This window comes from Coturnix japonica, chromosome 11 (assembly GCF_054131305.1).
Source record: "Coturnix japonica strain WE chromosome 11, WE-NBRP24, whole genome shotgun sequence".
Taxonomy (NCBI): domain Eukaryota; kingdom Metazoa; phylum Chordata; class Aves; order Galliformes; family Phasianidae; genus Coturnix; species Coturnix japonica.
In genome coordinates this window covers 2,219,822-2,233,806 of record NC_140673.1, presented here as the reverse complement: position 1 = coordinate 2,233,806, position 13,985 = coordinate 2,219,822, and the positions used below count along the sequence as shown (strand labels likewise).

The window sequence follows — 13,985 nt, the reverse complement described above, 5'->3', positions numbered from 1 at the left end:
GCAACACTCCACAAGTTCCATGTTATCTTCTGGCTTGTCAGACATGCCCTTCACATGAAGGCAAGCCAAGTGTTATGGAGAGGATGTCCACCTTTGTGCATGGAACTGGATGGAAAGTAGATATGACCAGGCATCTCCTCACAGTGCACACTCCAGCGTAGCTCCTGGAGTCTGTGCCTTCATTTCACACCTGGTACTGACCACATGGATATTTCTCACCTCGTGCTGATGGCCTTTTACGCTCTTTTGCGTGCAGATGAATGTTCCTCCGGTCTGAGATGTGCAACCAGAGGGGAAGCTGAAGGCACGGTCTTTGCCTCAGCAGATGAAGCATCTGATATGCTTGGTGGGACACTGACTGCTTCAGCAGCATCTTGAGATTGTCTTTCTTCCTCTACAGCCTGCAAGTATAGAGTTTATTAGAGTAAAAACTACAGGGTAAGGGCAGCTGTCAGTGCAGTGTCTCTGGCATCCAGTTGGCTGTGATCTGTGCCAGCAGCATTGGCATCTTGGTCTGTCATCTGTGGTCTGTCCCTGCGCATCGTGCACTCTTAATATACCGAGTACGGGAAGGACCAGAGGCAGGAAACTGGCCATCAGCCCTCGCTGTTGTGATGGAGATACCTTGCATGCCCTGAGCAGTGTTGGCAGCACTGGCACCATCATCAGCTGCTTGGGGCTAAGAAGCCTGGGCTTGCTCGTTCTGTATGCCCTGGACCCATTCCAGCAGGACAACATCTGTTCCTTCCTTGCCCCATCACGGATCCCCAGTTTGCTGGGTGAACTGGAAGATATCCATAGGCCTCCCAGTAGATCTCTCTGGGATCTTACAGCGTTTGTGGTTCTCCCAGAGCTTGTATGGAGAACCCAGACATGGCCACAGCTGTTTGTTCTCTTCCCCCTCCCTCACATGCTGTCGGCGCACTAGCCTCCTCTGGACAGTGTGCAGTCTTGGGAGAAGTTGAGTGTTTTGCACCTCTGGTGACTGAGGCAGACAGACTCAAGTTGCCCTGCAGGCCCTGGGCCTGAGTCCAGAAGAGAAGCTGAACGCGCTGTTTCTGCCTCTTCAGATGGGGCAAGACCTGTGCAACAACAAATCACCAGAAACTGTCCTGCAGTTTCTCCCTCAGTGGGCTCTTCCAGCTCTTGCTGCACAGCCTGCACGCTTATGTCTGAGGTCTGGGAATCACCAGATACCAGAAACTGGCCCTCAGCATTCGCTGTTGTGGTAGAGATGCCAAGCGTGCCCTGAGCAGTGCCGGAAGTGTTGGCATCATCATCTGCTGCTTGGGATCTCCAGTGCCCTGGCCCTTTCACGCTGTTTGGCCAGGACACATTCCATCTGGACAACATCTGGTCCTTTTTCTCCTCATCACGAATTCTGCGGATTGCTGGGATCGTGGCAGAATATCCACAGGCCATCCTGGTGATTTCTCTGGGATCTTGTCTCTTTGGAATAAGTGCAGCCTTGGAAGAAGCTGAATTTTCCACATCTTCAGGCACAGATGGGACAGAGTCTCCTTGTTTGCTCTTTGCCATGACGTGCCTCCCCTTCTGAGCCCTTCTTTGCAGATGGGGAACGTGGTGTAGAGGCTGCACCAGTGCCTCGGGTGCCCTCCCGAGCGTCTGTCCAAGCCATGGGGATCTTACCAGCATTAGTGGCTTGCACCTGGGCAGTTGTTGCTGGTGCTCCCAGGCTGCTGGTGCATGCACCATGCCCCGGTACTGCCAGCTGCACGCCAACTCTTGGGCTTCTGGCTGCAGCGCACAGGGTGCCCTTGCTTGGCTCTAGCGTGCAGAGGCATGAGAACAGTTAGAGTCTTTGAGGGCTGGCGCCCTGCTCTCAGATCTCACTGCCAGGTCTTGGACATGCAAGGTTCCCTGAAGGACCTGGAGAAACTTCTGGGAGTCTGCCGCCTCTAATGCCTATGGCACGTGCTCTGCCTCTTGCAGCAGGTGCGCAGGTTGCTGCTTGCAGAGCAAGCAGCTTATGGGCATTAGAAGATGCTGCTGCATGCTGGGGGTGCAGCTGCCGGCATCCCTGCTCACCTTAAGTGAGGCAGCAAGGATGGCTGAGGCTGTCTCCTTTGCCCGCAGGCACTGCTGCGGGTCACTGACAGCGTGAACTCCCACCAGCCTGCAAGAGAAGCCGAGTTAGAAACACCAAGTGAGCGCGGTCCTTCCAGCTCACGCCCCACAGAACGCTCAGCCACGGGCATCTGCTGCCCGGCTCCCCATAGCCAAACCGGCAGAGGACGGTCCCCATATGGCAGCCCCCACGGCCCTACTGTGGCAGCTCTGCTCACATGCCTGGGCAGCTGGCTGGCTGCGGCTCAGCCTCATCCTGATGACAGCTGGCCACCAGCAGCAAGTTGCAGTGTGTGATGCGGCAGTGGCTCCTGTGGAGGACAGAGAGCTGTAGGCAGGGGGCAGATACCTGTAGGCTAGGGGCAGGGCAAGCACCAGGCAAGGCCCTACCTGCCTCCAGTCACCACAGCTTTCCCCTGGGAGAGGTGGCCTTGGCACAGCAGTACTCTGTACACAGAGCTGCTCACTGGGCTGGTTGGGGTCGGCAGGCCCTCACTGGGATGTCTCTTCACTTGGGGACATACCTTGGCTTGCTCATGCTATGCAGCCAGGATGTGTTCCTACTGGACAACAATATCCTCCCCCCTGCTTCCCGCCATGTCCTATCACTACACTTGGAATAAGTTTATTCACCTGAAGTTTCTAAACTCCCTTGAAATATCGGAAGTTCACAATGAGGTCTCCCTGCAGCCTTCCCTTTTCTGGGCTGAACAATCCTGGAAAACGCATGTATATGTATATATATGCGTATGTATGTATGTGTATATACATGCATATTTACAAAACAAGTGATTTCTTCCCCCCCACCAAGTTACGCGCAGCCTGTCCCTGAGCAGTGTCTGCCCCCTCCCTGGCCAGATCCGCACAGTTTTATTTGCTTTTGTATGATGTCATATGGTGTGAGTGCCCCTTCCTGTTCCTTGTCCCCTCCCAGCCCCCTCGCTGGCAGGACAGTAGGAGAAGCTGAGGAACAGAAACATCCTTGGCTCTGTACATCATGGCTCAGCAACAACCAAAGCTCTGATGCGCTATCGGCATTCTTCTCCTAAAGCCAAAACATGGCATCACACCAGACACTGTTAAGAAAATCAGCTTCTTAATTTTAGTCTAGACAGATCAACAGGAGGAAAGGAAGATTTGCTTTTCCAGAATAAGCAACAGAGGAAAGGTCAAGAACAAGTGAAGAAACAAACAAGCTAAAGCTATCAACCATTTCCAAAAACATTTTGATGAATTAAAACCTACACCACCGAAAACACGTGACTTGAGTCTAACTTCATTTCTGCTCTGAAAAAATCACTCTGTCTTTTTCTAGTTCCTTCTTAAGTTTCTTGTTTTATTGTACCCTGCTCTCAGCCTTAAACTCATTTATTCTCACTAACAAGGAAGGACATGTTAAGGAAGTAAAGGTTGGGGGCACCTTGGGTTGTAGTGACCACGAGATGGTGGAGTTCAAGATCCAGAGTGGAAGAAGCAAGGTAAAAAGTAGGATTGCTACCCTGGACTTCAGGAGAGCCAACACTGGTCTCTTCCGGGACCTGCTTGGCGCTATCCCGTGGGCTAGGTGTTAGAAGGTAAGGGGGCCTTTGAGAGCTGGTCAGCATTTAAACAGCGCTACTTCCAAGCTCAGGATCAGTACATCCATCTGACTACGAAATCGGGAAGGGGTGGCAGGAGACCTGTGTGGATGAGCAAGGAGCTCATGCACAAACTCAAAGGGAAGAAGAAGGTCCATGAATGTGGAAAAAGGGTCTGACCACTTGGGAATAATATAGGAATGTTGTCATGGACTGCAGGGATGTGATGAGGAAAGCTAAAGCCACCTGGAATTGAATCTGCCTAAAGTGATAACGGATAATAAAAAAGGCTTTTTAAAGTAAGTTAACAGCAAAAGGAAGACTAGGGAGAACGAGGTTCCCCTACTAAGTGAGGGGGGTGTTCTTGTAACAGGGGGATGCTGAGAAGGCAGAGTTACTGAATACCTCCTTTGCTTCTGTCTTCAGTGAAAAGGCTCTCCCTCTGGAATCCCAGACCCTGGAGGTTAGTGAGAGGGTCTGGGGAATGGGAGACTTCCCTTTAGTCAGGGAAGAGGTGGTCCGTGAGCTCCTAGGTGACACTGAGTTCCATAAATCCATGGGGCCTGATGGGTTGCATCCACAGGTGCTGAGGGAGCTGGCGGAAGTGATTGCTGAACCGCTCTCTCCATCATCTTAGAGAGGTCTTGGAGAATGGGGGAGGTCCCTGAAGACTGGAGGATAGCCAGTGTCACTCCAGTCTTCAAAAAGGGCAGGAAGGATGATCCAGGTAGTTATAGGCCAGTCAGCCTCACCTCTGTCCCTGGAAAGGTGATGGAACAGGTTGTGCTGGATGCCATCTCCAAACAATTGGAAGAAAAGGAGGTTATCAGGAGTAGCCATCATGGGTTCACCAGGGGGAAGTCATGCTCAACCAACGTGGTAGCCTTCTATGACATTGTCACTGGCTGGGTGGGGAGAGGGCGGTAGATGTAGTCTACCTTGATTTCAGCATGGCATTTGATACTCTTTCCCACAGCATCCTTATAACAAAGCTGAGGAAGTGTGGGCTAGATGAGTGGACGGTGAAGTGGTTTGAGAGCTGGCCGAATGGCAGAGCTCAGAGGATTGTCATTGGTGGTGCAAAGTCTGTTTGGAAACCTGTAACTAGCGGCGTTCCCTAGGGGTTGGTGCTGAGTCTGGTCTTGTTCAACACCTTCATCAATGACCTTGACAAGGGGATAGTGACCACCCTCAGCAAGTTTGCTGGTGATACGAAGCTGGGAGGATTGGCTGACATGCCTGAAGGCTGTGCTGCCATTCAGTGAGACCTGGACAGGCTGGAGAGCTGGGCAGTAAGAAACCGGATGAGGTTTAACAAATGCAAGTGAGGAGTCTTGCACCTAGGGAGAAATAATTGCATGCACCGGTACAGGCTGGGGGAAGACCTGCTGGAGAGGAGCTCTGCTGAGAGGGACCTGGGCGTCCTGGTGGACGACAGGTTGGCCATGAGCCAGCAGTGTGCCCTTGTAGCCAAACAGGCCAATGGCATTCTGGGGTGCATTAAAAAGAGCGTGTCCAGCAGGTTGAGGGAGGTGATCCTCCTTATCTACTCTGCCTGGTGAGGCCTCATCTGGAATACTGTGTCTAGTTCTGGGCTGCTCAGTACAAAGAAGACAGGGATCTCTTGGAAAGAGTCCAGCGGAGGGCCACAGAGATGGTGAAGGGCCCAGAGCATCTCCCCTATGAGGAGAGACTAAGTGAACTGGGTCTGTTTAGCCTTGAGTTAAGAATGCTGAGAGGGGGTTTGATCCAGGTCTATAAATACCTGAGATGTGGGGTCATAGTTGCGATGCTGGTCCCCTTTCGGTAGTGTGCGGGGACAGGACTAGGGGTAATGGGAAGAAACTACAGCATAGGAAGTTCTGCACGAATGTGTGGAAGAACTTCTTTATGGTGAGGGTGACAGAGCACTGGAACAGGCTGCCCAGGGAGGTGGTGGACCCTCCTCTGGAGATATTCAAGACCCGACTGGATGCCTACATGTGCAACGTGGTGTAGGGAGCCTGCTTTGGCAGGGGGATTGGACTCGATGATCTCTAGAAGTCCCTTGCAACCCCTACAATTCTGTGATTCTGTGAGATGTGGATCCTCTGGGGGACAGATGGCCATAGGTATGGGACAGGACGGGCACTGTATTCTGAAAATGTCAAGGGACTTCTCCTGGTGTGGAAGCCTAATGGGAAGTGGGAGACTTATAGGCACCTGGATGCCAACACTGCCCCTTCAGCAACAGCTGTCCCAAATGTTTCAGAATTGATTGCTGCTCTACAGAAACAGGCTCCTGCCTTTCTGGCTGCTCTTGATGTCTAAGACAGGTTTCTTATTGTCCCCTTGAGGAAGGCAGAGGACAGTCAGTTTGCATTTACTTGGAGGGACTGCAGTGCACATTCAGCTGATTACCCCAGGGGTACAAACACTCGCCCACTCTGGCGCTCAGAGCATAGGCACGGAGGATGGAGAAGGTTATGTTGGACCACGGTGTCCGGGTTTGTCCCTATGCTGATGACATCCTCATATGGGGGAATGATGTCTTTGTGGGAATACCCAAGACTACACAGTGTGGCACCTGAGGAGCCCCGATCCAGCTGGGACACTCTTGGTCTCCTCTAGCCAGGGCTTCAGAGACCTTCAACCCTTTCATCACAGGCCACCTCACACACACACAGCAGCTCAGCCAGCTCACACTTTGCAAGCGAGAAATCACCGTGCCTTGCACGCCCACGCTCTCTGCACTTGCTGCCATCACTGACACGGGGATCCACTGCTCCATTCTCTGATCCCAGTAGCTGCACAGAGACCAAACGTGCACAGACCAGACAGCACTCAGCCAGGATAGGGTTAAGGGATAAGGTTTAATCAGATTTCTACATATACAGGATTGGGTGTTTCATCTCTGGGAGCTATTCTACAACTACAGGACAAGGGGAAATGGACTTAAGATGAAAGAGGGTAAATTTAGGTTGGATGTTAGGGGGAAGTTCTTTACTAGGAGCGTTGTGAGGCCCTGGAACAGGCTGCCCAGGGAGGTTGTGGATGCCCCGTCCTTAGAGGTGTTCAAGGCCAGGTTGGATGGGACCTTGGGCAACCTGATCTAGTAATTGTGGAAGGTTGGTGGCCCTGCCAGGCAGGGGGGTTTGGAACTTCATGATCCCTGAAGTCCCTTGCAATCCAGGTCATTCTTCAATTCTGTGATTTAGTTTGTTGTCTCTGGGAGCTGCCTGGTGTTTGCAGCCTCGTGCCTTTCCTCTTCCTGTCCCCTGATGCAGCTGCAGGTGCAAACTCTGCGCAGAGCCCGAAGCGCCATCCTGATGACAGCTGGCATCCGGCGGCGAGCCGCTGCGTGTGGTGCGTCAGTGGTACCTGTTGGGGACAGAGAGCTGTAGGCAAGAGGCAGAGGCACGGCCCTGCCTGCCACCCACCACCATGGAATTTCCCTGGGAGGACTGCACTGCATGTGGCAGGGCACAGAACGCCGCTGGCCTCCGTGCCACTTGGTGGGCATGGCTTTCTGCCCGGGGACGTACCTGGGCCATCCTCCGGTGCATCTCTGAAGCACACGGAGCTCTGTGCACGTTTTCTGGCCTCTGCAGAAACCTGTGTGGAGAGAACAAAACCACAACCCAGTCTGTCACTGCCCGGTGATGCTGTGGGTGCCACGCGCCCAAGGAACGGATTGCCTTTCCAGGCCCCTTTGCTTGAAGGTAAGGCAGGGGTAACAGAAGGGTTCTCCACCCTAATGCGTGGAGCTGGCTGGAAAGGAGACAGCACCAGGCATCTTGCCACAGCGCAAGCTGCAGGCACCTCTCCTGCCTCTGCCTCAATTTCACGCCTGGTACCAACCACACACGCCTTGCTCACCTCGTCCTGAGGGCCCACATCTGCTCTCACACATGCTGACACCTGCTCCTCAGGCCTGGGATCTGCAGCCACAGATGATGCTGAAGATGTGGTCTCCACATCAACTGATGAATTATCAGATGTGCTGGGTGTTAAACTGACTGCCTCTGATGAAGTATCTTCCTCAGAGTAATAATCCCAGTCTTCCTCCACAGCATCCACTTTTGAAGTGCAAAGACGGGAGGGCAGGTGGATGCCCTCATCTGTCTCTGCAGTGTCTCTGGTATTCAGCATGCTCTCAGCAGTGCTAGAAGAACTGCTGCTGTCATCGCTGGAGTCTTCTTGCACAAGTGGCAGTCTACCAGCCAACAATTGGAAATCACCAATTTCATGCCTGGTACCAACCACACACGCCTTGCTCACCTCATGCTGAGGGCCCACATCTGATCCCACACATGCTGACACCTGCTCCTCAGGCCTCGGATCTGCAGCCACAGATGATGCTGAAGATGTGGTCTCCACATCAACTGATGAATTATCAGATGTGCTGGGTGTTAAACTGACTGCCTCTGATGAAGTATCTTCCTCAGAGTAATAATCCCAGTCTTCCTCCACAGCATCCACTTTTGAAGTGCAAAGACGGTAGAGCAGGTGGATGCCCTCATCTGTCTCTGCAGTGTCTCTGGTATTCAGCATGCTCTCAGCAGTGCTAGAAGAACTGCTGCTGTCATCGCTGGAGTCTTCTTGCACAAGTGGCAGTCTACCAGCCAACAATTGGAAATCACCAATTTCATGCCTGGTACCAACCACACACGCCTTGCTCACCTCATGCTGAGGGCCCACATCTGATCCCACATATGCTGACACCTGCTCCTCAGGCCTGGGATCTGCAGCCACAGATGTTGCTGAAGATGTGTCCTCCACCTCAGCAGATGAATTATCAGATGTGCCGAGTGTGACACTGACTGCCTCTGATGCAGCATCAGAGTCACACTCCCAGTCTTCCTCCACAGCCTCTGATGTCGAAGGGCAAAGACAGGAGGGCAGGTGCACACCCCCATCTGTCTCTGCAGTGTCTCTGCTATCCTGCTTGCTCTCTGCAGTAGCACTGCTGCTGTCGTTGCTTGACTCTTCCTGCTCAACTGGCCATCTAATAGCCCACATTCGGGAATCAGCAGAGTCAAGAAACCAGCCATCAGCCCATGATGTTGTGGGCTGCGTGTCCGGCACGTCCTGAGCAGCACCAGCAGTGTTGGAAGCATTATCTCTTGCCTGGAGGCTTTGCTGCCCGCAGCTTCTCAGACTCTTTGGCCAGGAAATATTCCAGCGTGACATGATGTGCTCATTTCCATCCTCGTCAAGAATTCTCCAGCGTACTGGGATCATAGGATACCCACGGGCCTGCCAGTTGATCACTCTGGGATCTTCCGATCTCTCTGCTTCTCCCAGAGCTTCTGCAGAGGAGTTAGGCGTGACAGTAGCTAGTCCTTCACTTCCTCCTCTCTGAGACACTGACAAGAACAATATTGTTGCATTGGAGTCCACTGCAGACAACGCAACCTCAGAATATGAGCTTTCTGTATCTTCCGGCACTGATGCAGGCAGAGGCTCAAGGAGTTCTGCAAGCCCAGGACCAAAACGCAGAGGAGATCGTGAACACACAGTATGTGCCTTAGAAGGGACAAGTGAGGCAGCCTGCAGGGTGCCAGATAACTGTCCTGAAATTTCTCTCCCAGCGCTCTCTTCCAGTTCTTGCTGCAAATCCTGGACTAATACATCCCTGGCTGGGGAATCATCAGAGGCAGAGGAGCATTCAGTGTTGGAAGAAGTTGAGTTCTCCCCATCTTCAGTACCGGTTACTGCCAAACTCTCGAGGTGTCCTCCAGGCCCAGGCTGTGCAGCCAGAAGAGAAGCTGCACATACAGTGTCTGCCTCAACAGATGAGGCAAGAGATGCGCTGCACAGGTTGCCAGATGACTGTCCCGTGGATTCCTTCTCAGCAGCCTCTTCCAGCTCCTGCAGCTCAACCTGCACTCCAGCATCACTGGTTCGGGAACCACCAGAGGCAGGAATCTGTCCCTCAGCCCTGGTTGTCACAGAGCCTATGCCCAGTCTTCCCTGAGCAGTGCTGGCAGCGCTGGCACCGTCTGCTGCCGCTTGGGGCATGAGAAGCCTGGGCACACTCACAGGGTTTGCCCAGCTGGTATTGCGACTGGATACGTGTGGTGTTTGCCGAGGTCTTCGGGGAAGTCTTGGGAGTCTGACGCTTCTAATGCCGATGGTGCATTCTCTGCCTCGCGCAGCAGGTGCGCAAGCTGCTGCACCAGAACGCCGGGGTGCAGCTGCCGGCATCCCTGGCCGCCTTAAGTGAGGCAGCAAGGATGGCTGAGGCTGTCTCCGTTGCCCGCCGGCACTGCTGCGGGTCACCGACAGCGTGAACTGCCACCCGCCCGCCTGCAAGAGAAGCCGAGGAGAAACACCAGGTGAGCGCGGTCCGTCCCGCTCCCGCCCCACGGAGCACCGAGGGCAGCGCTCATGTGGGCGGTCCCCGCGCCACGCGGGAAGACGTTCGGCCTCGCCTCCCTCGGGCTCCCTACCTGTGCGCGGCGGCTCCCGGAGGCCCGCGAGCTCTCCGGGCCGGGCAGCGGCGGCAGATGGACGCCGTGGAGGGACGAGCCCGGGCTCCGGCTGCCCGGCGGCACCGCTCGCGGCGCCGTGCGGCCCACCTGTGGGGAGAAGGAGGCGTGAGATGGAGGTGGCCAGGTCGCCACCGGCGGCCCGGCCGAGCCCGGCCCCGCTGCTCTCCGCCTGCCTCACCTGGCGGCGTTCCTGCACGCGTGGCAGCCCTGCGTTGGGCTGGGAGTCGTCCTTCTCGCGCTTCTCGCTCATCTCCGCGTCCTCGCACAGAGGCACAGGGAAGCACCCAGGAGCTGCTGCCTCCTCACGGAGCCGCTGTCCTGAGAGTGAGCGGCACTCCCTCCAGGGGACGCTGACCCCTCAAGGCAGCCCCGCGTCACAACGGCCTTCGGGTTCGATGCCGGCCCGCGTCACAAAGCCCTGGCGGTTACGACAGCCCACTGTGACAGCCCTCCGCACGTGCCTGGCAGCCGGCTGCCTGTGACTCAGCGTGGTCCTGATGACGGGCCACGAGCGGTGAGTGGCAGCATGTCGGGGACAGATGGCTATAGGCAAGGGACAGGGCAAGCACTGGGCAATGCCTTGCATGCTCCCCGCCACCACAGCTAGTTGAACTCAGTAGGTCCTTTCTGCGATGTCTCTCCACCCAGTTGTGGACATATCTGGGCCATCTCCTGACGTTCTGTGCTCCTCCTGTGGACTCTGCAGAAACCTGTGAGGGAAGAGCAAATCCACAGCTCTGTAGGTTCCTGGCCAGCAACACTCCACAAGTTCCATGTTATCTTCTGGCTTGTCAGACGTGCCCTTCACATGAAGGAAAGCCAGGTGTTATGGAGGGCATGTCCACCTTTGTGCATGGATCTGGATGGAAAGTAGATATGACCAGGCATCTCCTCACAGTGCACACTCCAGCGTAGCTCCTGGAGTCTGTGCCTTCATTTCACACCTGGTACTGACCACATGGATTTTTCTCACCTCGTGCTGATGGCCTTTTACGCTCTTTTGCGTGCAGATGAATGTTCCTCCGGTCTGAGATGTGCAACCAGAGGGGAAGCTGAAGGCACGGTCTTTGCCTCAGCAGATGAAACGTCTGATATGCTTGGTGGGACACTGACTGCTTCAGCAGCATCTTGAGATTGTCTTCTCTTTCTTCCTCTACAGCCTGCAAGTATAGAGTTTATTAGAGTAAAAACTACAGGGTAAGGACAGCCATCAGTGCAGTGTCTCTGGCATCCAGTTGGCTGTGATCTGTGCCAGCAGCATTGGCAGTGTCATCTGTGGTCTGTCCTTGCGCATCGTGCACTCTTAATATACTGAGTACGGGAAGGACCAGAGGCAGGAAACTGGCCATCAGCCCTCGCTGTTGTGATGGAGATACCTTGCATGCCCTGAGCAGTGTTGGCAGCACTGGCACCATCATCAGCTGCTTGGGGCTAAGAAGCCTGGGCTTGCTTGTTCTGTATGCCCTGGACCCATTCCAGCAGGACAACATCTATTCCTTCCTTGCCCCATCACGGATCCCCAGTTTGCTGGGTGAACTGGAAGATATCCATAGGCCTCCCAGTAGATCTCTCTGGGATCTCACAGTGTTTGTGGTTCTCCCAGAGCTTGTATGGAGAACCCAGACATGGCCACAGCTGTTTGTTCTCTTCCCCCTCCCTCACATGCTGTCGGCGCACTAGCCTCCTCTGGACAGTGTGCAGTCTTGGGAGAAGTTGAGTGTGTTGCACCTCTGGTGACTGAGGCAGACAGACTCAAGTTGCCCTGCAGGCCCTGGGCCTGAGTCCAGAAGAGAAGCTGAACGCGCTGTTTCTGCCTCTTCAGATGGGGCAAGACCTGTGCAACAACAAATCACCAGAAACTGTCCTGCAGTTTCTCCCTCAGTGGGCTCTTCCAGCTCTTGCTGCACAGCCTGCACGCTTATGTCTGAGGTCTGGGAATCACCAGATACCAGAAACTGGCCCTCAGCATTCGCTGTTGTGGTAGAGATGCCAAGCGTGCCCTGAGCAGTGCCGGAAGTGTTGGCATCATCATCTGCTGCTTGGGATCTCCAGTGCCCTGGCCCTTTCACGCTGTTTGGCCAGGACACATTCCATCTGGACAACATCTGGTCCTTTTTCTCCTCATCACGAATTCTGCGGATTGCTGGGATCGTGGCAGAATATCCACAGGCCATCCTGGTGATTTCTCTGGGATCTTGTCTCTTTGGAATAAGTGCAGCCTTGGAAGAAGCTGAATTTTCCACATCTTCAGGCACAGATGGGACAGAGTCTCCTTGTTTGCTCTTTGCCATGACGTGCCTCCCCTTCTGAGCCCTTCTTTGCAGATGGGGAACGTGGTGTAGAGGCTGCACCAGTGCCTCGGGTGCCCTCCCGAGCGTCTGTCCAAGCCATGGGGATCTTACCAGCATTAGTGGCTTGCACCTGGGCAGTTGTTGCTGGTGCTCCCAGGCTGCTGGTGCATGCACCATGCCCCGGTACTGCTAGCTGCATGCCAACTCTTGGGCTTCTGGCTGCAGCGCACAGGGTACCCTTGCTTGGCTCTAGCGTGCAGAGGCATGAGAACAGTTAGAGTCTTTGAGGGCTGGCGCCCTGCTCTCAGATCTCACTGCCAGGTCTTGGACATGCAAGGTTCCCTGAAGGACCTGGAGAAACTTCTGGGAGTCTGCCGCCTCTAATGCCTATGGCACGTGCTCTGCCTCTTGCAGCAGGTGCGCAGGTTGTTGCTTGCAGAGCAAGCAGCTTATGGGCATTAGATGTTGCTGCATGCTGGGGTGCAGCTGCCGGCATCCCTGCTAACCTTAAGTGAGGCAGCAAGGATGGCTGAGGCTGTCTCCTTTGCCCGCAGGCACTGCTGCGGGTCACTGACAGCGTGAACTCCCACCTGCCTGCAAGAGAAGCCGAGTTAGACACACCAAGTGAGCGCGGTCCTTCCAGCTCACGCCCCACAGAACGCTCAGCCACGGGCATCTGCTGCCCGGCTTCCCATAGCCAAACCGGCAGAGGACGGTCCCCATATGGCAGCCCCCACGGCCCTACTGTGGCAGCTCTGCTCACATGCCTGGGCAGCTGGCTGGCTGCGGCTCAGCCTCATCCTGATGACAGCTGGCCACCGGCAACAAGTTGCAGTGTGTGATGCGGCAGTGGCTCCTGTGGAGGACAGAGAGCTGTAGGCAGGGGGCAGATACCTGTAGGCTAGGGGCAGGGCAAGCACCAGGCAAGGCCCTACCTGCCTCCAGTCACCACAGCTTTCCCCTGGGAGAGGTGGCCTTGGCACAGCAGTACTCTGTACACAGAGCTGCTCACTGGGCTGGTTGGGGTCGGCAGGCCCTCACTGGGATGTCTCTTCACTTGGGGACATACCTTGGCTTGCTCATGCTATGCAGCCAGGATGTGTTCCTACTGGACAACAATATCCTCCCCCCTGCTTCCCGCCACGTCCTATCACTACACTTGCAATAAGTTTATTCACCTGAAGTTTCTAAACTCTCTTGAAATATCGGAAGTTCACAATGAGGTCTCCCTGCAGCCTTCCCTTTTCTGGGCTGAACAATCCTGGAAAACGCATGTATATGTATATATATGCGTATGTATGTATGTGTATATACATGCATATTTACAAAACAAGTGATTTCTTCCCCCCCACCAAGTTACGCGCAGCCTGTCCCTGAGCAGTGTCTGCCCCCTCCCTGGCCAGATCCGCACAGTTTTATTTGCTTTTGTATGATGTCATATGGTGTGAGTGCCCCTTCCTGTTCCTTGTCCCCTCCCAGCCCCCTCGCTGGCAGGACAGTAGGAGAAGCTGAGGAACAGAAACATCCTTGGCTCTGTACATCATGGCTCAGCA

General features: G+C 54.6%; 2 protein-coding genes across 2 annotated transcripts; both read right to left on the bottom strand.

Annotated features, from left to right (window-relative positions):
• Positions 1 to 236: 236 nt before the first annotated feature.
• On the bottom strand, positions 237 to 2,039 carry LOC146758901 (uncharacterized). The gene is given in 7 exon segments (XM_085511919.1): positions 237 to 401; positions 1,102 to 1,539; positions 1,541 to 1,778; positions 1,780 to 1,815; positions 1,817 to 1,887; positions 1,889 to 2,023; positions 2,025 to 2,039. Coding segments are annotated over 7 exon segments (1,098 nt in total).
• Positions 2,040 to 6,845: 4,806 nt separating this feature from the next.
• LOC146758900 (uncharacterized) lies at positions 6,846 to 10,391 on the bottom strand. Its single transcript, XM_085511918.1, has one exon. The coding sequence runs from the start codon at positions 10,389 to 10,391 to the stop codon at positions 6,846 to 6,848; it is 3,546 nt and encodes a 1,181-aa protein (XP_085368044.1).
• Positions 10,392 to 13,985: the final 3,594 nt, after the last annotated feature.